Source organism: Mustela nigripes, chromosome 16, assembly GCF_022355385.1.
Source record: "Mustela nigripes isolate SB6536 chromosome 16, MUSNIG.SB6536, whole genome shotgun sequence".
NCBI lineage: Eukaryota > Metazoa > Chordata > Mammalia > Carnivora > Mustelidae > Mustela > Mustela nigripes.
Genome location: NC_081572.1, coordinates 12,886,133 through 12,911,076, shown reverse-complemented (window position 1 = coordinate 12,911,076; position 24,944 = coordinate 12,886,133). Strand labels below are relative to the sequence as shown.

Sequence of the window (24,944 nt, the reverse complement as noted above, 5' to 3'; positions counted from 1 at the left end):
ACCCTCTCCACACCTGCCTATGGGTCTATCAACTAGTGTGGGCACTGCCAGAGCCCCAAGGCTGGGAGGAAGCCCTCTGACAGTTATGCAACTCAATGTATGAGCCTGGTTTCTCTGGAAGACCTCAGAGCATATGGCCTGAAGGTTGACCTTGTTCTTGACTTGTTGAACACAACCTCGGACCTGCTGGACAGCTAAGGTGCACCCCAACAGGCTCTCCCACAGGCAGACATCATGGTACCTTCTGTGACCTTCTCAGACCCCCCTGTTCTCCACTGGAATGTTAGCACCAGGACGACAGAGCGCTGTTGTGTTCACTGCAGTATCCCACGTGCCTAATACAGTGCCTGGCACATAGGTCCATAACCACTTTTTGTTAAATGGGTGATGAAATGAGCTCTCGTGACCCTTGTCTCTCTCTCTCTCCTGTGCATCTATATGTTTTTGGGATCACAATAGTCTGGGGACCAGAGGACCAAATAATGGGAATCTGGGGGGATGGTCACAGTGACCATACCCTTGGCTTGTCCCCAGGGGTTGCCTCCTTCCTCTGGCTGAAGCTCCCAGGTACCTGCACTCTGAACCTTGTTTCAAGACCGCTTCCTTGTTTCCGCAGACCGTTTCCAACAAGGAGGAAAAACACCTTAGATCTGCCCTCCGCCCCAGTTCCAGCAGCAGCTAGAGCTGCCGGCCCAAAGCCATCACTTCTTCTTGTCCTTGGGCTTCTCTGGGCTTGTTAATGAGCCCGCTGCTCCCCGCACTGTGTACACCCGAGGAACGCTTTTCCTTCCCAAATGAGCTTTCGTTGACATTCTGTCACCATCAATCTGGGAAAATCGCTGCTAGGCCCCTCCTAGTCCTTTCGACCCCCAACCTCAGGTACCCTGGCCGAGTAGGAGGACAGCAGGAGCCTGAAGCTGGACGGGAGAGTGGGCAGCACATTCCTGATCTACCCCTCCGTATCCTTGTTCCAACCTTTGGCATCCTGCCCTGGGCCCTGGGAGGCACAAGCCATGCACGGGATATGGGGGCTCCCTGGCCTCTGGCTTTGGGAGGAGAGTGCAGGGGAGTGTTCCCCCCCTTAGCTTCCTTCCTGAGGTGGCTGCCTGCCTTCCTAAAAGCCACAGCTCCTGCCAGGCAGCCCTGTCTTCAAGCGTCCCCCTTCCCAGTTCCCATACCTGCTTTCCTCACCGGCTGGGCCCAGGAGGGGAAGGGCTTCCCCTAGCTGCCCCCTAGCTGCCGTGCCCGGGTGGTCTCACCATCCCCGCCAGTTTCCTTTAAGCCCGCCCACCCCTTTGTAAACAGTCCCTCACCGGCTCCCCTTCCTCCACCCCATCTGAGCCAACCAGTCTGCTTCCTGCTGGGACCTCAAGCAGCTACATTGTCTGGTCTCTGGGTCGAAAGAGATTGCAGGGCTCCGGGCGTGAAGAGGAGACAGGGGCAGGGAAGTAAAGAGGAAGAGCCAGCGCGCCAACGGCCATAACCTCAAGTAAGCTCAAGCGGGGAAACAGGAGAGGGGATGCTTTGTTTCTCCAGGCCTCGCTCCTCACACCCCCAGTGGGGGCAAATCTGCTCTCAGAGCCTTAAGAACCGCCCGAGTGCCCTGAGTAGGGCAGAGAATGGCAGGTTCTGAGTCGGGCTTCATTTCCAGTTGAGCCATCCCCGCCGGTCTGAGCACCAGGGGTCGCCCCGGATGGCTGTGCAGGCCACGCACTGTACAACTTGAAGGGTGTCATTTATGCCACAGTCTATGTACGTGGCATTCCTTGAGCAGTGCGTCAGCTGTACGGCCATTTGCGGCGGCCCTGTGGGCTATCATTTGCTTGCTTCCGTGTTTTCCCCCCAAAAGCAGAAAGAAAGGACCGGCAAGAGGAGGAAGAGAAGGTGACAGGGATCTTGGGAGGCAGATCTAGCCCCCAATTTTTTCAGGTTCTGGGCCCAGCCAGAGCCGCCCAGCACTTCCCCAGACCCCACGGGAACCGCACGCTGGACTGTTTCCCCGGATGACTCAGAACCCAAATCCTTTCTCTTAGGAAAAACAAAAACGAAAAACGATCCATAAGCAGGTGCAGAGTAGACTGAGCTCTCTCGGAGGACGCTGGTTATCGATTCTCCATAACTGAAGCCGGGCCCCGGCCCCCGAGGGGGATGCTGTGAGCAGCTCTGTGTGTGTCTTAGCTAATGGGAAAGGGAAAGTGGCTTCAAAGCGGGCATTTCTTCCATTTCTGGGCCCTTCCCTGGCTGCAGCCTCATCCTTCCTCCCAGGGAGGTATTCACAGGCCCGGCGGTGAGATCCAGCTTTAGGGTGTGGAACGGGGTTTGTCCTTGTCCAACATATGCTGTGACTTCCCGTCGGGGGACTAACCCGGCCACAGGGCCTGGGCATAGGCGGGGGCTCCCCCAGCTGGTGTCGTGAGCGTGGACATCAGAGCCTGGCTCGGCCACCCCTCCTTGCCTTCTCCCCCAGGCAGCCTGAGGGTGCCGCTTCCTCTGAATTTTCCAGAATAGAATGCTGGGTGTGTGGGGCGGGGGTAGGCAGGCCCAAGGCTGGCAGTGCAATGTATTTAGGCTATCGTGCTCGCCCTTGGGATGCTTGGCCTGGGCAAGCCTTTGTCTAACCTCCCTGTCCCGGGCCCAGCAGCAGCAACTGGTGACTCTGGAACTAGTCATGACCAGCCACCCTGGGGAGGGGGACGCCCACACCATTACCGGCCTCAGTCTCCCCAGACGTGGGCCTACCCACCAAGGAAGCCCACTGGGAGACTCAGCCCATCACGGCAGTGTCGGACCAAAGTCCATCCTCTGGACTAAGAATCCCGAACTGGAAAGGGAGAGAAAGAGCCTTCGGAGGATGTACCCCCTTTATGCGCACGGGGCCAGGCTTTCCGCCCGTAGCAACCCCCTCTCCCCTACACACACCAAGGAAGCGAAAGATTCCTGACACTTACGAAGGAGATACTCGGAGCTGTCGTGGTCATAATCATTGTCCTCTGGGAAGTGATTGATCCGGAAGCAGTGGCCTTTATAAATTCCTGGGGAGAGCAAGAGGGAAAGATCATGGTAAATGTTGCATGGGGCACGGGTTCACGCAGCCGCTCCCTCCAGCCTCGTATACGGCGTGTGTGCCAGGCTCTGGGGCAGGCCCGGGGCATGGAGAGAGGAGAGAGGCCCGCTCTGGCATCCCTGGTCTGTGCGGGAGCTTGCACACACACAGAAGGACCACGCAGAGGGATGAGTGCCCAGGACGGGACCCTCTTGGTCATGGTCCACGTCTGGGCACCTGCAAGTGTGAAAGGCCCACCAGCAATGACTATGCGGGGACAAGAGCTGAGCTGCTCAGGGCAAGCAGGACATTCAATCCACCCGATCCCCTGGCCCGTCTGGTCCAAGGTGACTGCAGAGCCATCTCGAAAAATGATAAAGAATTTGCCCCTGGGAACCGTGAGAGGGGTCGTTCCGGGTGGAGGAGGAAGCCGAGAAAAGCAACGGCTGGGGTCCGAGCCCAGCAAGTGGTAGGAAGTTCTGTGGCCGGACTCAGTAGAACCCCTGTGGGGGAGGGCCTGGGCCATAGTGGGGCAAGGTCTGGGTCTGGGTCTGGGTCTGGGTCTAGCTCAGGGTCCGATGAGTTGGGATGAAATCTTACCCTGAGATGTCTGTGTCTTTCCTCTCTCCTAAACACTCATAAATCCCTCCTAATGTACACTCCGAATCTGCAGTGAACAGCGTGATCCCAATCCCCTCACTCAGTATGATGGCGGGAAGACAACACGGAGCCGGAGAACATTCCAGAAAGGCCGATACCACCTCTTGCCTGCTTTCCCTCCCCGGCTCCAAGAGGAGGCCTCCGCAGAGGGGGAGGCAGGACACCCAGGGTAATTTTGCAACTGCAGGAGGAGAGGCCAGGCCTTCCTTCCAGAAACTTCTGCCCTGCTCTCCTGGCCCCTGCTCCCCTGTAGTCTGGGAACAGCCAGCACAGAAGTGGACACGGGTGGAGAGCGGGGCCCCCAGGGTGTCAGGCCCTGCCGTCCCCTGCCAGCCCAGCCCCTCACGCCCAGCTCGGCCTCCCTGCTTCGGCAAGGAGCTCATCCTGACAGCGCCGCTTGGCTGGGGCTGGGGCCGTTTCCACCCCGGGGCCAGTTCTTGTTTTGCAGCTGCTGCCAAGCATCCCGCTGGCCTCGCACAGCCCAGCCTGACCTCTCAGTCGGAGGCAGAGTCAGAAGCAGGGCGTGCGCCAGCCCAGCATCCGTCTCTCGGTGCTTCCAATCAAGAGCCGCCCCTGTCGCGCGCGGGGCACGCTGCCCTTCCACCTGTCCCCCAATTAGCCGGCTCGCCGGCGGCCTCCCCACGCTGTCCCCTCTGCTTTAGCTGCTGCCTCCAGAAAGCCGGGGAGCTGGGGGAGGACCCCCGCTTCCCGAAGGCCCAGAGCCCTCGAGGACCCACTGGTAGGTGGGCCGGATTTGGTCAGGGAGCAGTAGGAGGACAGACTGTGGGTCTCAGAGGTCAGGCCCTGAGTGGGATAGGGGTTGACAGTGTCTGCTGTGCTGAGCCAAGCAAGAAGGACTCCACGTCCTCATCTGTAGAATGGGAACAACTTCACGCTTTGCTAGGGATGTCAGAAGAATCACGAAGGGCAACACTTGAACGGCCCTCAGATGTTCCTGGGTCCCGGCGACAGCTCGGGAAAGGCTCGCTGCCGCTGGCCCCAGAAACCTTCCACCCTTTACTCCGCGGGTCCTGACCCCTCCCTGAGCCCCTGGGTCGGTGGAGAAGCTCGAGAGGTCGTGAGTGAGAGGAGAGAGCACAAGGGTGGGCATCAACGGGTCCCACGGAGGCCGGAGGGGACCAGCCACACCTTCCCCTCAGGCCGGGCTGTGGGAGCCCAGAGCCGGGGTGTTTGTGGAAACACAGGGTGTTTTCCAGATGGGCGAGGCAGGCCAAACCCTCAACCGTTCTTCCCTCTCCCCACTCACCTTGTTTGGGTCATTTTATGGGCCTCAACCAAATCACCAAATCGCATGTGCTTGTTGGAAACAAGTGCAATAGTCAGAGGTTGACAACGATAAAGTAAATAATGTCTCTTCAGACTCGTTTTCTAGAGACCAACGAGGTGTGTGTCGCCATGTCTTCCTCTGTGTGTGCACCGGCACGTGTCCACCTACGCGAGTTTCCCCCATTTTTTTTTTTTTTTTAAATTGAACTTTTTGCTTGGAGGTAATGGTAGATTTGCGGGCAGTTGTAAGAGATAAAAATACATATACCCTCCGCCCAGTCTCCCTCAACGGTCACATCTTGCAAAATCGTAGTCTGACAACCAGGATGCTGACATGGCCACAGTCGAGAGAGAGAGAGAGAGAGAGAGAGAGAGAGAGGACATTTCCAGCACCATCTTCCTCCTGCCTTCCCGGCGTCTCCTTGACCCACGGCACCTGCCAAGCTGTTCATTTGCACAAAATTGTCATTTCAAGAATGTCCTTTGGTTCTTTTCTACCAGCATTGTTCTCTTAAGGTTCATCCACATTGTGTATAAACACTTTGTGTATAAACATGTGTATAAACACTTTCTTTTTATTGGCCAGCGCTATGCCACGGTATGGAGGTAACAAGGTTTGGGACATCTGACTGTTCAAAGCGATTACAGCTGTGACGTCCTGCTATTTCTAATAATGTTGCCGTGAACGTTCACAGGCGAGTTCTTAGGTGAGCCTAAGTTTTCACTTCTCTGGGATAAATGCCCAGGAGTATGACTGCTGAGTCACATGATAGGTTAGTTTTATTAGGGACTCCTAAAAGTGATTTCGAAGATGCCTTTTTTTTTTTTTAATTTTATTTTATTTTTCTTGACAGACAGAGATCACAAGGAGGCAGAGAGGCAGAGAGAGAGGAGGAAGCAGGCTCCTTGCGGAGCAGAGAGCCCGACGAGGGGCTCGATCCCAGGACCCTGAGATCATGACCTGAGCCGAAGGCCGAGGCTTAACCCACTGAGCCACGCAGGTGCCCCGCCTATTTTTTAAAAAAAGATTTTATTTACTTGTTTGACAGAGAGATCACAAGTAGGAAGAGAAGCAGGCAGAGAGAGAGAGAGCAAGAGGGGGAAGCAGGCTCCCCGCTGAGCAGAGAGCCTGATGCGGGGCTCGATCCCAGGACCCTGAGATTACGACCTGAGCTGAAGGCAGAGGCTTTAACTCACTGAGCCACCCAGGTGCCCTGAAGATGCCTATTTTTTGGGTGGAATTATGCTTTATGCGTCTATCCATAACCTGCATTTCTCATTTAACATATGTACAAACATCCTTCCAGGCCAGTACCTATAGATTTAACTTCTAGAAAAAACTTTTGTCTATTTTTCATAAAAAATAACAAGTTGATACGAATCCAACAGTTGCTGGAAATCCTAGCCAGAAATCCTAGCATCTAGGCCAGGAAGCTCGCTCCGGCACTGACAGCGTGAAAGGAAAACATGCCCTTGGTAGAAACGAGGAAAGAAATATATTTATATATTCAACCTGAAAACAACACTCGGGTTTTGACCTGTTAGCTTGCATACGGATATCTTTGCTCCAAATGCTCCTGTAGTACGTCTTGCTGCCCTCAACTCTACATTTAGGAGAGAGTTAATATTTGATAGAATCTGTACATAGAACTCACACTGTCCAACGTATCAACTTTTTTTTTTTTTAAGACTTTTAAATTTATTTATTTGACAGACTTCCCAAGCAGGCAGAGAGGCAGGCAGAGAGAGGGAGGAAGCAGGCTTCCTGCTGAGCAGAGAGCCCAATGCGGGGCTCGATCCCAGGACCCTGAGATCATGACCCGAGCCGAAGGCAGCGGCTTTAACCCACTGAGCCACCCAGGCGCCCTGTATCGACAGTTTTTAAAAGCCATTCTTTTTCGTGGTTGCATAGCCACCCACAGTCATGTTTTGTCATTTCAGTTGGCCCACAGAATCCCTTTCTTGGGGCCGTGTGCACACACTGGGAATCCTCCCATGTCCTATTATGCTCCGAGGGACGTTGAATCCACACGTGCATTGTGCATCGACTCCTTTCTCTTTCCTTCCTTCCTTCCTTCCACTTTGAGCCCTTATCCACAGACAGAAGCGATGGGCATTGTTGGGGGTTGAATTATGTCCCCCTGAAAGATGGACTAAAGTCCTAACCCCTGGTACCTGTGAATGTGACTGTTTAGAAATAGGACACTTGGGTGGCTCAGTGGGGTAAGCCTCTGCCTTCGGCTCAGGTCATGATCTCAGGGTCCTGGGATCAGCCCCGCATCGGGCTCTCTGCTCAGCGGGGAGCCTGCTTCCTCCTCTCTTTCTCTCTGCCTGCTTGTGATGTCTGTCTGCCAAATAAATAAATAAAATCTTAGAAAAAAAAAAAGAAATAGGGTCTTAAAGACCTAAGCAAGTGAAGATGAGGTCACCCTGAATTCGGGTGGGCCCTAAATTTGGGGACCAGTGTCCTTATTAAAAAAAAGAGGGGGGACTGTGGAAAGAGATACACACAAGGGAGAAGGTCATGGGGAGAAAGAGACAGATCCTGGAGTGACATGTCTATACACCGAGGGATGCCAAGGATTACCCACCACCACCAAAAGCTAGGGAGAGGCAAGGAAAGATCCTACCAATGTCTCAGAGGGGCCACGGCCCTGCTGACACCTTGCTTTTAGACTTCCGGCCTGCACCACTGGGAGACAAGACATTTCTGTTGTTCCCAGCCACCCACTTTGTGACAATTCGTCACGCTGGCCCTAGGAGGCTCATACACGTGTTGTGCTATGTGGGAGAAAATGCAGCGTGCCTCCCTCACTCCCCAGGGGGCACCGCAGCCCTACAGAAAGGTGAAGGCGCCCTGCCCAAGGTCGTGTTCCATCTTCCGGCTCCTCAGTCAGCTGTGGGAGTGTGGGCAAAACTAAGAAGTCAGGTTCACTGGGCACCTCCTTGTTAATTGTGCTGGAGTGAAACTCCTGTGGTCTCTCAGGCCCAGGCTTCCAAAGCACCTTGGCCAGTCCCCATCGGGGTCCCAGATCCTCTCCTGATTCTCTCGCTTTTTGGTACCTGCCGGCCACGGGGACCTCATCACCTCCCCAAGGCATTCCATTTTTAAACAGTTTTAACGTTGAACTTCCTGAAGTTCCTGCCTCCCTCCACTGGTGCTACTCACAAGCTCTAGGAATGAAAGAATCCCTTGGCCATGCTCGGACCTTCGAATCACTGAATGTGTCTGACAGGTTGGAAGTCAAAGCTACTTTTCTAGCTGCCCAGGATTTGCAGGTGAGGCCGGAAGCTGAGGACAAGCAATGACCCACCACCTGCCAACATTTGAGACCAGACCCCTCCCCTAGCAACCTTATTAACAGGCAGGATACCTGACCCCCATCCCCGTCAACCTTATCCCCAAACCTAGTCTAAAGAAGGAGGGCTGTGGAGAAGAAGGCACCACTTGTCATTGGTGTATGGAGAGTGAAAGAGATTGCTCCCTTCCCCTAGAGTCAAGGATTTGCGTATTTCCCTTAAATGAATGTCACCTCTAGGTCAGACCTCTTTAGTTCCTTCAGTCATTTCTTTATTGATGGTTCCAAGAGACATCTCCAGCCTAGCTCCCTTCTTTGGGGCAGCTTCCATCTCTCGGCTCCCACCACCAAACCCAATGTTTCAGAGCACAGAAGAGCTGTCCCCTCCTCTCCTTTGGACTCTATGCTTCTGTTAATGGGACCTGGTGTCAACTCGGGCTCTCAGAAGTTTTTCTCAAGAACTGGAACACCTCCCCCTGCCCCCAACTTGTTTTTGTTGAATGGGATGTTTATTCCTAGGGCCTTCACATTTATTCCTGTCAAGTTTAATTTTGTTAGTGTTGGCCCAGTGCATCCGATAGGGAGGAAATGAATGGCTGATACAAGAGGTAAGAGAAGACCATTTCCAATCCACTTCACATGTGCTCTCTCTCCGTGAACAGGTTATTCGCCAAGTTATCTATTAAGTGGGAGCTAAATGACGAGGTGGTAAATGACGGATCCTGGCCAGACCACATTGCAGGAGCACTGAGACATTCCTGGGGATCCTCTCCTTCCTGGGGTCAGGAAACTACTTTGTCACATGGCCCCAGATGAGTTATTTCTTCATCTACAAAACTCAGGAACTGGGCCAGAGGGAGCCTCTCCTGCTCAAAGATTCTTGAACTGTTTTGTGTAGAAAAAATAGGAATTCAAGCTCCCTGCTCAGCGGGGAGTCTGCGTCTCCCTCTGCCTGCTGCTCCCCCTGCTTGCGCGCACTCTCTCTCGTCAAATAAATAAATAAAATCTTTTTAAAAAAAAATCTTAAAAAAAAAAAAGAAAAGATAAAATTGTGTGCCCAGGTTAACACAGTCATTCATCTACAGACATCTAGACCACTTTTGTTAAAGCATTTTCTAAAGGCATAGGAAACATTTGGAAAGAAATATCCTTGAAAGGTGCAGTGTTTTATCTCTGGGTGATAGGGTTATGAGCGAATTAAAGTTTCCTTCTTTACATTTTTTTTTTTTCCTGAATTTCCTACAGTGCCAAAACATGAACCGGTAGGGGTTACTGAAAGAAAGAAAAGAAACAGAATCTTTGATTCTTAGTGATGACGGGAGGGTCCTTCCGGAATGACTACAGATCCGATCAGATGTGACCACTAGTGAGTTCAGTGCAGACCTCGGTGGTGGGACCGTGTGGGAGGCACTGGACCCTCTCCTGGGGGAGTGTCCCCAGCGCCCCCCCCCCACACCAGGCAACCAGGGGGTGCAGCCCCCACGACGTGGCGGGGTTGATTATGGGGATGTAAGATTTTCAGTGCAAAGCGGGAGGAGACGGTCACTGGACACGTCCTTTCTGGAAGGCCAGCGTCCGACACAAGCTCCGCAATGGGCCACTTCGGAGCTCTCTGGTCACGGGGGAATCCTGGAGTAAAGATTGGTGGAGGGTGACCACACCGAAGGGGATCGTTCCATACTCCTCGAGCTTTACAAACACTGGCAGCAGCCATCACACCCACTGGGTACAGACACCTGTTAACCGCCCCCCCCCCCCCAGTACTTCTCTTCTGGCTTCTCACTCCAGCCCTTCGTCCACGAAGCAGCCAGCTCCACGCACGGGTCACCTGCAGACACCTCGATTCGGCCGCACTCATCATTTCTGGCTTTTCTCCCAGGGGGCAGGGTAGGTTGTAGGGGTGGGGTGGGGTGGGGAGAGCTGGACGTCACGCCCATGCATGGAGCTGGAAGACTGACATGGAGGGATGATGACAATCCTTCCCCCTCCCCACCCCGTAACCTTTGTGTAGGAGGATGAGGGGAGCTGGTGGATAAAGTGCTCATCCCCCATCCTGGGGGTCCATGCTGCCTGCTTCTGGGGGCCGGTTCCAAGAGGACCAAGTCTAGTGATGGTCAACTCAGGGACGCCCCCGGCACTGGCTTGCTTTCCCTCTAATCTGGGTTTTGCTCTCACCGGCGCCCCTGCCCTCCCCATCACCGTGCCCATCCCCTAGGACCGCCTCCCAAGATACACCCCCTGCCTCCAAGCCCCGGGGCTCAGGCTATGGTGAAAAAGGTGATGTGCTGAGCATGTGCCATGCACCGGCTCATTTCATCTTTGCAAAAACACTCTCTTGAAGATGGAAGAAAGGAGCTAAGAGACACTGGAAGGTCTGCTCCCCAGGCCGCACTGCAGAGGTCCAATTAGGAAAGCCTGGGCGTTCTCCCTTAGCTGCAAAGTCTCCTTTGCTCCATTTTAAAGCAGAGGCTCTGGGGACGCCCGGAGTGTATGAGGCAGAGCGGCGGTGCCTGGAATCCATCTTCTTGACTTCTCATCGCGTGTTCCTCCCTGGCGTGATGTTCTCGAGACTCCTCGGCAAATGTGAGGGGCTTCTCATGCAGCGTGGGCTGCTGGTCCTCCTCCCCAGGACGGGTCAGGATGTGCAACCTCACAACTGCCAAGAGCGCCGGATTAGCCTCCAGGAAACGGTCTCCTGACACTGAAGCCAGAGGCAAAGTCATGTCCAGGCCTTGGAAAAGGCAGTTGTGGATGAGCGGGGATGGCTTGGAGGCTCAGAGAAGGTGGCCAGACACGGCAGGGCCCCTTTGGCTCGAGGACAGGATGAGTGTGAGCATAGAGTGCAAAGGGTCCAGTGGAAGGAGGTGCTGAGCTGGGGTTTTCCTGCCTTGGTCATCCCCCAACAGGATTTTCACTCTCATGTGCCAAGCGTGGCCCAGGTGCTGGAGCTTCGGGTCTGAGTGAGGCCCTGTCCTCGCCCTCACGGAGCAAGCTCTCGGCTGGGGGCACCCACAACACGAGACACTTGGAGAAATCACCGTGAGTATCATCCCGGGGGGCAGGGGAAGGCCTCAGAGGTGTCTTAGATGGTAGGTTCTCATCCTGAAGTTCAGGCTGAGCTCAAAGCTGAGGTCCGGGGCGGGGGTGGGGCTCAGGGAAACAGCCCAGATCTGGGAACCGACGTCTCTGCAGAAGCTGCTCGAACCCATGACAGTAAATCAGCCCCAGCCCCAGCCCTCCTCACCATCCCCGGCCAATCTGAGGACTGGAAAAGCCCAGAGGAGGCCCAGCTGCTGACGAGGAGGTGACAGTGAGTCCCACCCGTGGGCCAGCACATCCCAGCAGACCCGTCTAAATCAGCTTATGCATTGGAAACTAGTTGAACAGCACTTATTTTTCTCCATGGACAATAATCTGGGATGCTGTCTCCTAACGAGTCCAGATTAAGGACAGGTGGCTGGACTGTGCTCTGCGAGTTGGGCCATCACATGCCGGTCCCGGCCCTGGTCCAAGGGCCAAGTGGCATGGGACACGTGGGAGGAGCTCAGAGGGAGCCTGTGTCTCCCGGTCCCGGCGCCGATGACACACCAGGACTGCTTCCCCTGCAGGGTCTTTCCAGAGCTGTGTGTCTGTCAGCTGGTCCCCAACCCTAACCCTGACTTCCTGCGGGAAGGGCGTGAGCAGCTTGGAGGACTGGAGGGCTGTACATTTCCAGGAGGATATAGGCCTTTCTAGAAAGGACCCAGGACTTGTAGAGGAAGTGGAGAACGAAGAGGCAGCCAGGCTTTGGCCAGGCTAATGGGGGGCGGGGAGGTGGGGACGAATATTATCCTTGTGGCAAGAAGAGCAGCAAGGATTTACTTAGCACCTACTATGTGCCAGGCTCTCTGGGGAGCACCTGTCACTTATTAGCTCACTTCACCTTCCTACTAAGCTTCTGAGCTAGATAGGACAACAAATCCCATTTGCTACTAAGTGTCCTAGCCAGGATTCGAACCAGGCCACCTGGTGTCAGCAGCCATACTTTTATCTCCTTCACTTTGGAGGCAGAAGGACGCGGGGCAATCTCAGAGCTACAAGGAGTTCTGATTGGTTGGAGCGTGTCGCAGACGTATAGGTCCCTGACACTCTTTAGTGTTTTCCTGGACTCTTGGGCAAAGGGGCAGTGGCCGAGGGGAGTGGCTGGATGAGCTTTTCGCCAGAAGGTGGGGTGCCCGAGCTGGAGGCAGGGCCATCCAGGGCCCCAGTCAAGACAGCGGTAATGGGGGAGGGAGAGCTTGAGGGCAGAGCTTGGCTGAGGCTAGGAACTTGGAGGGGCGCGGATGCGTACCTGGGTAGGCAGCACAAGCAAAGGGCACAGGTCGGCCCGCCTTGTGTTCTGGAACCACAGAGTGCGGTATGGGTGGAGAGTAGCAGAGGGGTTTGAAGAGGCTGGGCCCCTTCAAAGGGGGCCCGTGGGGGTCTCACAGGGTAAGCGGGGAGATGGGGCTCTACTGCACAGTCTTCACAGGGGGTGACTTGAGGTTGGAAGGCCCCGGCGGGCTACGGCCGCTCCTCAAGGGAGGTGTGTGGGGTGAGGGTCATGAGGGGTGTAGAGACAAGAAAGGCAGCACAGGGCTGTGTGAGAGGGGCCCTTCGTGTGGGGAGACCCTGTATCCTGCCCTTCGACGTGTTTGCAGATGAGGGACTAGAGGCCAGGCCGGAAGGGACCCGGGCAAGATGGCTTCAGCACGGACAGGCAGCCTGTACTCCTTTCCGGGGTTGCAGTCACGAAGTATCCCACACTGCGTGGCCAGGCCCACAGAATTTCACGGTTTCTCACTGCTGGAGGCCAGAGGCCAAGATAGGGGAGGGCAAGGCTGGTTCTTCCGAGGGCTCTGAGGGGAATCCACTCCCCTAGCGGTGGCCGTTTGCCCGAAATCTTGGCTTCCCGCGGCCTCTGAAGCCTTGCCTTGATTTCCGCCTTCAGCCCCACACGGTGTTCTCCCTGTGTGTGTGTGACCGTCTCCACATTTCCCCCTCGCACGAGGACAGCGGCGGTCCTACAGTTTGAGGCTGCCCTAAGCACCTCATTTTAACTTGATTATCTCTGTAAAGACCCAAGCTCCAAATAAGGTCACATTCTGAGGTACTGGGGTTAGGACCTCAACATGAGAGTCTGAGGAGGGGGGCTCATAACACAGGGTGAGGGCCACGTGGCCAGGTGTCCAGGCCTGGACCCCAAAGTCTCCACACTTCTCCCACCTCTCCAGCTTCTGCTCCCGTAATCCCCCCTCAGAGTTCTCCTCATGATTCCTCCCCCTCTACGCCTATCTCCAGAGAAACTTCCCAGTGACTGTGATTTCCCACTTGGCACACTCCGGTGTCCTCTTACAAGCTCGTTTCTCTTCAGCAGCAGTGAGGCAGGCGGTTGGGGAACTACTCTCTGGGCTGCCATAGAGAAATGATAACTGGAAAGCTCGGGGATGGTGCTAACCACTCGAGTCCTTTCCTTACTGAAACGCAGGGCCGCCATGTTTGCTGTTAGATGAGGCACAGTGACCGAGGTGGTGAATGGAGTGTGAGTAGTGTCTTTCTGGACAACGCTCTGGAGAAATGGGTGCGCCCCTCCATCTCCATGGCACAGGGAGCCACGTGACAGAAAGGACCAAAGTCCCCGGATCTAACTATGAGGGAAAGCTGCCCATGAAGAGGACTATCCACTTTGAACTGTTCCATGAGCCATCAATCCACTTCTAGGAAGTTGAAGACATTACACGTTTTAGTGTGTCTCTGTTCCAGTAATAATGATACAAGAAGAGAACAAGGCAGACGTGGCCTCTGCCATTCCGGAGCTTTCCAGTTACAGAGTCAGTTACGGCCGAGGGGAGAGTCTGAAGGAAGAGGCCGGAGTTTCAGAGAGCACTTCATGGAGGACCTGACCTGGGTTGCTGAGCGGAAGCCAGGAAAGTGTCTCCTCGTCTGGAAAATGGAGAAATATTTTTATGATCTTTCAGAGCCAAAGGGAGGCCCAATGAACCCCACGCTGGTCGGAGCACTTTGAGAAGAGTATAAATCCTGAGGATGTGGTGAGGGTGAATATATAGTTTCTTGGAGATGCCTTCAGACCAAACCAGAGCCCTCCGTGTCCTCTCCACGGCCGTGGGGATTCAGAGCCTGTGCGGCCTCCTTGGACGTCGCTGGCCGCCAGTGGCTGGGACGTGTTTCTTATGTGTTCTTCCCTTCTCTGCGTAGCCCTAGGTTAGTCACTGAGGTGCCTCGAGGATGTGTGGGGGTCTTTCTTTTGATGGAGACATGGTTCATCCTTTTGACCTTTACCCTTTCTTCCTTTTTAAAAAATTCATTTATTTATTTTATAGAAGAGGGGGAAGCCAGAGGGAAAGGGAGAGAGAATCCCAAGCAGACTCCACGCCAAGTGGGGAGCCTGATGCAGGGCTTGATCTTATGGCCCTGAGATTGTGACCTGAGCCGAGACCAAGAGTCGGACGCTTGACGGACTGAGCCACCCAGACGCCCCACGCTTGTCCTTTCTTTTACTTCAGTATTCATTGGTAGATGCCAGGCCCTGTGGGAGCCCAAAGACATTGGTCCTGCTGGCAGGAACTTGCAGCCCATTTGGGGACATGAACATATCCCCATCACCTTAAAGCAAGTGAGCCAGTGATACGTGCCTTGAGGGAAGTACGGGGTTCGCGGAGTTTCCAAGAACGAGCAAGAAAAGCTGGGTGGGGTGTCTGGGACCAGTCCAGGGAGTGCGTTTTGGCAGAAAGCATGCCTGGCGAGGAGCAACGGAGGCTGAGAAAGGTCTGTGGGCTGCTGTCACGGGCATGCCTGCGTCACCCTGCAAGGGGACTGGATGTCATGCATTGGCTCCGAGGTGCCGCTGTGAGATTTTATGCGACTGGAATGGAACGGTCTCCTCGTGACTAATGCAGGGAGCCCTCGCCCCCCCGAGGCTCCGCATGGCTGCGATTCTATTCCCAGCCCCGCTGGGTGTCGGTTGACCTGTTAGGTCTGTGGCCCTGCCTGGGGGGTCCCTTGGGGGTCTTGTTTTCATCCCGGAGGAACCCAGCTGCCCAGGAGATGGCAGGCTCCGCTCCCCCAGGATTAACAAGCTCCCTTCATTGCTCCCCTCTCACAGAAGCGCCTTGTGAGGAGGGGACGCACTGACACCCTGGCCCAGAGTCACAGCTTCCTGCAGCTGCCAGACGACCACGGCCACTCAGTGTGGCCGCTGCCAGGAGCGCAGGGCGGGGAGGCCAGCGGGGGACCCAGGACTCAGCCTGGCTCACCCCCCATCCACCGTCATTCACAAGGAGGGAGCCACGTTGAGGAGTGACGGGTGCCAACAGAGAAGAATGGATTCCACGGCAACCTGGACCCCAGGCCTCCTCCCTCTGGTCTTGTCTGCATAACCAGATGGCGGCTGGCGGCGTGGGGTTCCAGCTCCAAGACGCCTCCTCCCTCTAGCAGTGTAGGTGAGCTACTGGGTAGGTGCAAAAGGATGTCTCTCTTGACTGGGAGAGCCCTAGCGGAGCATCTGTGAGAGGTCACCCTTGTCATCAGCCACCGAAGGAGGACGGCACCTGTTTCCAAGGGGGCTAGACTCCGGCTCAGTGTCTGTGGGGTTCTGGTTCAAGCCCCAACCCCCAGGTAATGGGATTCCCAGAGAGAACTCTATTTCTGCCCTCAAACTCTGTCTCTATGAACCCGGGAGTGAAGTTGCTCTGGTAAACTGAGACAGGTTTCCAGGACCGGATTCTAAGGCTCGTGGGCTTGCCCAGAGGAGCGGAAGATGGGGAGAAGCCGTGTGCCTGGCGCTAAGCCCATCCGAGGTTCTGAGATACTTCTGGAGTGTGCCCGTGCGGAGCCCCTTTCTCTGGGAATGGGTCCCTCACGTGGATTTCTCCCCAGTGGCCACTTTGGATGACCCTGCCCCAGCCAGGAATCCTGGACACACAGCTGGACCAGCCAGAAGCTCTCTTGGGGGTTTGAATTTTGGATCAGAAGCAGAGGGGACCTAGGGGCCAAGGGACACTGGGGAGCTCACGAACGGGGTGTTCTGCCAAACTTCTGCTGCCAACCTTCCTCAATCCCTGGGACCCTCCACATCCGAAAAAGTCCTCTTCTGGGATCCAGCCGCAAGAAGCTGGTTTCTGTGCGCCAGGGGAAAGAGATTCCCACCCAGTCTGGGCGGGCTCCGAAGCCCGGCTCCTATGTCATTTCCTCAGGACACGTGTGCGATGCTTTGACAAGATACAAAGATGAGCGTAGGCTCCGGGGCGACCAGAGAGCCTGTGGCATAGGAGGCATGTTGCGTCTGCAGACAGGAACACTGAACGTCTGTCCTGCGAACTTCGTCTCTCGAGGTCTCAGTCCCCTGGGAAAAGCCTTCATCAGGCCAGTCCATTAATTATACACCATTATAATTATACAATTATGTATGTCTCTGCTTCTTCACCTATAAAGAGGGGATACCCATGCGCCCCCTTATTCCATGAGGAATAAGGTAATGACACCCCTTGAGGCCAGCAGGGAGAAGTTTCCCCATAAATGGTGGCTTCTCCTCCATCCCAATATAAAAGTCCTTCCTACCTGCTGGTGGCCAGTAAACCAGGTCCTTGGACAAGGTCTCCTCCCCCATAAGCCTGCTGGGAGGACCTCAGACATGGCTCTGGCCACCGCCTGCCCCAGGGCCCATCCTCACGGCCCTGCTCCTGCCCACGCACCCCGGCCCTTGGGCAGGAGATGGGAGCCTGGCCTCCTCGCCATCCCAAATCCCTCACGTCCCTCGGTGAGTCCTTCAAGAACTCCCATCGCCAGCCTCACGCCTCCTCCAACACTTCGCTACTAGGTGAGCCAGGATTATGAATCCTGCTGAGATTCATAATTGCACAGAGCCGGGGAGACGTCCCCAACCAATAGCTCCTTTTTCCTCCTAACGCAGGGAAATGGGGGTTCAGTGATTGTGGTTTTTTTCTACTTGTATCTGCTTGGGAACCGCTGCTTGGATGAAATCTCCGTATCGAGGTTCAGGTTTTTGTTCTTTGTCTCTCTCTCCCTCTTTCTTTCTTTTAATGAGGAGCAAATCCAGAGCTCCGAGAGGGTGAAACAGCTCTCGGCAGATTCCAGGCTTCTCTGCTGGTGTGCCTCTGCAGATCTCTGGAAAGTTATGCTCCAATAACCCGAGAGTTTTAATTGAAGGGCCTGGGCGAGGGAAGGAGAATCACAGTGTGGAATCATAAACTTCTAGAAGGGAGTCTTGGGACCATCCCTTTTTATCCCATTCACGTTACACATTAAGAACCTGAAGCCGGGGCCGTTTCCATGGTGATGGGCTGGTTGGCGCCAGGCAAGCCTAGAACTCAGGTCTCCTGACTCTGAATTCAGTGCTCTTCTCACCCATCCCCCGCTGCCTGCTCCAGTTAAGGGGTCTCGACCAGGGGTGACTTTGCCTCCCAGGAGACACTGTCTGGAGACCGTCTTAATTGTCAGAACCTGGGGGAGCTCAGTGCTCCTGGCAACTGGTGGGGGCAGGCTGTGCGAGGTTCAGAGCAGCCCCTACACCAAGAATTACTTATTTATTTGAGTTATTTATTTATTTAAAGGTTTATTGATTTGAGAAAGAGGGAGAGCTCATGCATTCAGGCACACACACTAGTTGGGGGAGGGGCAGAGGAAGAGATCTCAAGCAGACTCCCCACTGAGCACAGAGCCCAATGAGGGGCTCCTGCTAGGACATCCGTGATGCCAAGGCTCATGATGAGTAGGTGGCAGGCACAGAGCGGAGTCCTCTCGTCTCAAGGCCACGGCAGACATTGCTAATCGATCACAGTACTTTCCTCCCCTCCACCCCCTCTGCAGGGCCTGTGAGTCAAGGTGATGCCCACTGATCTTGATCATCTCGTGGCCAGATACCACAGAGCTGGGAGGTTACGAAATTATGCTGCTTGGGTGTTTGTCCCGGCTCTGTCGCACAGCTGTGTGACTGTGGGTCCCCATTAACCTCCCTGTGCCTCACTTTTTATCATCTGTGAAAGGGGACCATAAATGGGAAACTCTTCAGGGGGCTGTTTGGGAGGTTAAACAAGTTAATGCCGTCTACAGATGTCACGGTGCCCGGGACACTGTGAGTGTTTAAGGCACGTAAGCTGTTCTCATAATCAACTCCGTTTAGTGTCAGAGAGACAGCTGGTCGTACTAGGAGAAGGGAGCAGGCCAGGTTTGTTCCAGATCGGGACCGACACAGATTTTTCCTTGTCTTCATATAGCTGTGATATTGCCGCTTTCAAGCGAGCAAAACCTTCCCGACTCTTAGGACTTTGCTTCCCTTAGCCTCATTGCCCAGGGACTAATCAGGGCTGGCTGCGGTTGAGCACAGACCTCCTGCAAAGCCTTGTGCGAAGCTCCTCCCGTTTCCTCACAAAAGCCTTGAAGTAACCCCAGAAGCAGAAAAGCGCCTAGGAACCCATTTTACAGATGAGGAAACCAAGACTCTCGGAGGGCAAGTAACTGCCGGAGGTAATCGAGCCCCCAGCAGCCAAGCCAGGATTCTGTTCCTGTCGGACCCTGGCACTGGACTCTCACCGCTGTGCCTCTCTGCCTCCTTCTTCTATTTGAGAACAGGACAAGGGAGAGAGAGGAAAGATAGGAGGCAGGGAGAACCGGCGTCTTGGGGGGCGCACACCTGCCAGGTCACGGGCATTGTCTGTTGGCGCGGATGGGCTGGTCTGTGGGGCCCAGACTCCCTCTCAGAGCACCCTGGGTGCTGGAGGGAAGAGCTCCCTCTGGGCAGCCGGAAGCCAGATGCAAACCCAGCTTTTAAGATCCCTCTTCCTGGGACGCCTGAGTAGCTCCCCCGGTCTGGCGTCCAGCTCTTAATTGGGGCTCAGGGCATGACGTCAGGGTCATGCTGGGTAGCGGGCTCCATGCTGGGCGTGGAGTCTGCTGAAGAGTCTCTCCCTCTCCGTCTGCCCCTCCCCCAAGTCTGGGGCTTTCGCTTGCATGGGGGTGAAAAATATAAAAGCCAGCTTCCCTCCTTCCAAGGCACAGCAGGGCCCACGAGCAGGGCGTTGGTGGGCTGGGACAAGGCGGCTCCCAGCTGGCTGTGAGCTAGTGTCGCTGGCTACGACGGAGAAACCCCCAGGAAGGGAGCAGAACAACTGTCATTGTGACTCAAGCAGACTGTTTATGGGGAGGATAAAAGTTAATGGGAAGCCATATCCCAGCTTCTCACCATTAAGCAAGAGAAATGCTGGTGGAAGACACAAAGCCGGAGAAGAGAGGCCCCGCATGCAACAGGGTTCTGCGCATAGGGAGCTCGGGAGGAGGCCAGGCGGGGTCCGCAAGAAGCGCGTCCCCAGGAGCCACATTCGTCACCTAATTAGGAAGGCAATCAGCGTCTGCCCATCACCGATTTCATATCATCTCCATGGGCTTCCACATCTGGGACCCCCATCCCTCCCAGGCCCACTGTAAGTCAGCTGGGGTGGAGGGGCCTGTCCTCTCCCTAATTCATCTAAACAAAGCCTGCTGTCCGGAGCCCACCCAGCCGGGCAGCCTGAATTTGCAGCCTCCTCTATCCTGATCGCGTGCAGGTGCCCTGGTTTCTTGCCAGTCCTCGGAGATGAGCGAGGGACGCAGGACCAAAGCCTGCAGAAGGGAGCTGCTCGGGGCAGGAGCAGGCGTTCCCACGCTGATACCACCACTGCTACAAGGACCACCACCAGGAGAGCTAACACATGCCGAGGCTCACCCTGTCCTAAGCGATTTATGTTTTAACTCACTGAGTCCTCCTATAACCCGCTCTTGTGGGTTCTGCGTTTATCATCAACCCCATTTTCCAGATGGGAAAACTGAGGCCCTGAGGGGTTAAGTGACTTGCCCGGGGCTGCCCAAACCCTAAGTGCAGAGCTGGAATTAGAACCCAGGCAAGCATCCTTCAGAGCCTGGGTGCCTAAACACCCAGCTCTACTACCAGCTCGGATGCTATTGAAATACGTCAGGGGTTACACAGGCACTTGCTGGCAGTGCAAGGGCTGAGGGGGTGGGGGTAGCCTAACCCATCTGCCAGAATGTTCCATGAGCTACCTGGACCATCTCAGGGGCACCTCCCTCTCACCAGCTTCTGTATGTCCCAGGCTGGGAACCCAAAGTGGACCCACCAAGAGGATGACCGTGGGTCCTTGGAAATGTGTGCCGAAGGGCTCAGACGGGAAGGCAGAGCCCGGGTGAGGGAGAAGGATGTGCGGAGCGCCTGCAGATGAAACGGATTTGGAAATGGAGCCTGAGGCAGGCAGCGGTACTGGGGGGCCGATCCCTGCTACTGAAAAGGAGCTTCCTGCCTGGGGCGGCGTGGGGGGGGGCACTCCTAATTTCCCTCCGCTGGTTCTCACTCTCTCCAGGTCTCCTCCCGCCCCCGCCTGCCAGGGCTGTCCACTTCCCGTCTGCCTGCAAGTCCTGTCTGCACACCCCAGGCAGGTGCCCTGGTTTCTTGCCAGTCCGCGGAGTGAGCTCCTCCGTCCACAGCTTCTCTGACCCCCCACCTGGATGGCATGGCTCACACCTACACTGTCCTCCCACCCCTGGTTACCCTCCTCCTCCTCCTCCTGCTGTGGTTTTGCCTTACCCTCTGGGGGGTCTTCACTGAAGGCGCCCCGTCTCCTCCCTCTTCGTCTCCCTGCCCATCCCCCATCCATCAGACGATCTTGCAACGTGACCCCTTCGGGATACCCCAGGCCCGTCACTCCCCTCCACCCACACCCCCCCCCGCCCTCGCCTGGGTTTACGTGGCCTTTCTCTTAACTGGTATTCTTGTCACTGCCTCCTTCAGAATCACCTGCTGCAGTGGTCGGGTCACACGGGGCTGGCCACAGCACCATCGGTGACTTTCTACCTCTTACGGGACCAAGTCGGGGCATGTCGGCCATCAAGGGCTGGTTCCTGTTGACCGCAGGTCTCCTGCCTGGCCTCGTCCTCCAGGAACACTGAGCCGTGCGCGGCATCTCTCCCTCGAGGTGTGCTCTTCTGAGCCATCTTCTGGTTCTGGCTTTCCCTCTCATCTGGAGCTTTCCTCCTTATGAAGACTTCCAAAAGTCTTTAGGGCAGGTGCTGCCCCTTCCAAGAAGCCTTCCTCGACCCGCCTCCACCTTCTGTTTTGGGGCCACAAAATACTCGGCCCATACCCCTATCCCTGCACTTTCCTGCCTTGTATTTACATCCTGTCTCCTCCCTGAGCCAGACGACCAGGTTCTGCACTTGCCTTGGAATCCTGAGCTCCTATTCTGGTCTGCTCAATCAGCTGGATTGCAATGAACTTTCTCCAAAGGGAGGTTCTACGGGATTGGGGGCATGGAGGTGGGTGGGTCACACTTCCCTCCCGGCCCCCTAGTTCCACATCCACATGGGAAGAAAGGTGCTCTGCGCTTCCAACTGTCTTGCCCACCAGTGGGTGAAAATTTCCATAAAAGGCAAAGAATTTCTACTCGCAAAGCCTGAAGGCATTGGCAGGTCAAGCCCAGCTTCTGTTCACAAGATGCCAATGGACGCACTGCTTGTCATCAACCCTCCTAAGTCAACAAATCCTGAAAGCATGAGCCGATTGTAATATGATAAATAGGACTGATCTAGAGGCGAATCCTTGGGCGGCCCGGCTGGGGACCCAGGGTGACTGACTGTCACCCAATCTCCATTTTAACCAACTCTAAAACCAGAGTAAAAACTGCCACCTCGTAAATAGGGAAGGACAAAAGAGAAAAAGGAAAAACCCACAAGCCTTTCTGGAGCCCACTTTTTAAAAAAAATTTATTTATTTATTTAACAGAGAGAGAGAGAGAGAGAGAGAGAGAGAGAGATCACTAGTAGGCAGAGAGAGAGGGGGAAGCAAGTTCCCCACTGAGCAGAGAGCCCGATGTGGGGCTCGATCCCAGGACCCTGGGATCATGACCTGAACCAAAGGCAGAGGCTTAACCCACTGAGCCACCCAGGCGCTCCTGGATCCCATTTTCAAGACAGCCTACGTTGCCGTAAACTCGTCTTGATGTCTCAGGAGACAGGTTGGCCCACCCAGAGAAGACACTGACAAATGCGAGGCGTGGGCTCCTGAGTCCCTGGTGGGGTCGACACCTGGGAGAGCCTGAGCCAGCCATCTGTCTGCCCCCACGCGTTTCTCAGCCAGAGCTCAGAAGCCTGCACTTCCTCGGGTGCCCCAAGAAGCCGCTGCCGAGTGATGGTAAGGCTTTCATTATTCAGTAAGCCATTTTTCCTCCCGATTGAAATCCTGAGATGCGGATCCGGACATAGGAACAGCACAGCCTTCAGTTCCCCGGCCGCACCCCTCCCTGCCTGCGGACAGAAGCTCAGGACGCCCGTCTCCAGTACTTCGAGTCACAGCCAGGGGAACGAGGCTTGCGGAGGTGCGGTGACCTGGGTCAGCGGCGCCACGGTGGCCGGGAGCCAGCACCATGCCCGGGGAGGGCTGAATATGTTACCTCTAATGGCTCTGAGTTAGAGGCTTTATACCTTGAGATACCAGAATAAACCTGATTTGAAACTGGCCCAGGGGAAATTTGTTAAAGAGAAATAAAGATGTTGGACGGAGTCTTCTGCACGTTGCAAGGTGGCTTTCTCCACCCCTGCCCCCAAGGCCATGGATTTGTGGGTGATCCAGGCTCCCACCCTGCTTGTACCAAAGCCGTGGCTCCCCCATTCCTCACCCCTACTCCCATCCTGGAGCTGCCACTCTTTCGCTCGTGACCTGCCCACCAGTCAGCCTCCAAGAGGAAGTGCGGGGCGGGTGGGGCATAGAGAGTGATTTTGTGCGGGCGCTCAGCCACATAGCCCTTAGATTTACCGCCTCCTCCCCATTTTACAGAGAAGGAAACTGAGACCCCAAGAAGCAGCAGAGAAGGGCGCCTGAGTGGCTCACTGGGTTAAGCCACTGCCTTCGGCTCAGGTCATGATCTCAGGGTCCTGGGATCGAGTCCCACATCGGGCTCTCTGCTCGGCGGAGAGCCTGCTTCCTCCTCTCTCTCTTTGCCTGCCTCTCTGCCTACTTGCGATCTTTCTCTGTCAAATAAATAAATTCTTAAAAAAAAAAAAAAAAGAAGAAGCAGCAGAAAGGTGAAACTTTAAACTCTGCTCCCTGGTTCCAAAGTGGACAATTTTTACTTAGGCGACTCCCAGCTGAGTTGCCACCAGGACTGGGACATGTGGGGACCAATCTGGGAGTCAGCTGAGTCCACAGGAGCTGTTCCTATGTGGTGAGTTTCTTAAACCCTCTGTGCCTCATTTTCCGGCTTCGAGCAGCCAGGGTAGCTGCAGGACCTGCCTCCAACGGGAGGATTAGGTAAAGCACGAGAGGTCCTTGGCCCTGTGCCTGATGTGTCTTCTCCACGTGTGTCTGCCCACCCTCGAGACACCACTGTCGCCGAATGACGGGATGTGTCATCCCGTGCACGAGTGGACAGGCACGTGGGTAGGACAGTGATGGGGGAGAAAGTAGACGGACGGGTGTGCACCTGTCCCGGGCACCCAGACCAGCCACCACGCATGTGCTTGGCTTCGAGCAGACAAGCCCTTTGGGGTGTCACCATGGCAGATGCCAAAGCCCTGGAAGCCAGCAGACTTGCCTGCCAGCCTCTCAGAGCCCCCCGGCTCCAACCGAGCCCTAATTCACAGGGTTGCTGCCAACGCTCATTAATAAATGAGCGAGAACCTCTCAGCAAATGTCGGACCCCGACATGGTGCTCGCGGTCCCCGCTGCGAGCCTCGGGCCCAGCCGGCCTCCGGGTGAGTGAGGCGGGAGGGCAGCCTGCAGAGCACCTCGGGGACAGCCATGAAGTCCCTTACAGCCAATCGGAGCCTGGGGGTGGTGGGAGCGAGGTCTATTGCCGGGGTGGGTGTTCTGTCTGGGATTCCCTTTGGGGAACTCAGAGGCAGCCGGGTTTGGAGGGCCCTGTGTTCGCTGACATGGATCAGGACCGCTGGCTGGACGCTGAAAGGTCAGATTGATGAGTGTGTTTTCCAGCTGCCTGGGGAGAGTAGAGTAAGGAAAGGAAACATAACTTACGATCCTTCCCGGGGGGACGCGTACCTGGCCTGGGGAGAGTGAGGTTCTAGGAGCAACAGGCTGGCTTTAGCCAGCGGGGACCCCCAGTTCTAACCCTGGAGACTGGCTCTGTTTCAGGGCCAGAAGCCCACTGTCTCTGCCCCCAGACTGCTTGATTTAGGGAGACCCGCTGGAGGAAAGTGGGCTCCCCCCAGAGGAGTGCATTCACATTCGGGGACCCGGTACCTTCTTTCATAAAGGGTCTCTCAGTGTCCCCACGGACAGGGACCCCCCACCTTCATGGGATGTCATGCTTGGGTGATGTTTTTATCTACAGCCCTATCAGGAACAGATCTAGATTTTGTTGGGCCCCGAGTTTGTGCAATTAGGCCCTTCTAAAAAAAAGAACACACAAAATTAGGCCTATAAAGTTCCTGTGCAAGGGAGGGAACTGACGCTTCTTAAGCATCCCACTAAGTCCATCTTTGGGCTAACCCAGGCCGGGGACCCAGGCCCCAGGCTGAGCTTGCTCAGGGAAAGCCATGCAAACACCACAGCCCCCTTCCACTCTGTTATCTTTCCAAGAAGCCCCCCCCCCCCCCCCCCC

The 24,944-nt window shown here is 55.5% G+C and overlaps 1 protein-coding gene across 1 annotated transcript in view; it reads right to left on the bottom strand.

The window, feature by feature from the left end:
• CACNG4 (calcium voltage-gated channel auxiliary subunit gamma 4) overlaps window positions 1-24,944 on the bottom strand; it is a 57,679-nt gene that overhangs the window by 7,502 nt on the left and 25,233 nt on the right. The window contains exon 2 of the mRNA XM_059379463.1: window positions 2,949-3,032. Within this exon, the coding sequence (XP_059235446.1) occupies window positions 2,949-3,032 (84 nt within the window). The remainder of the gene's footprint in view (window positions 1-2,948; window positions 3,033-24,944) is intronic.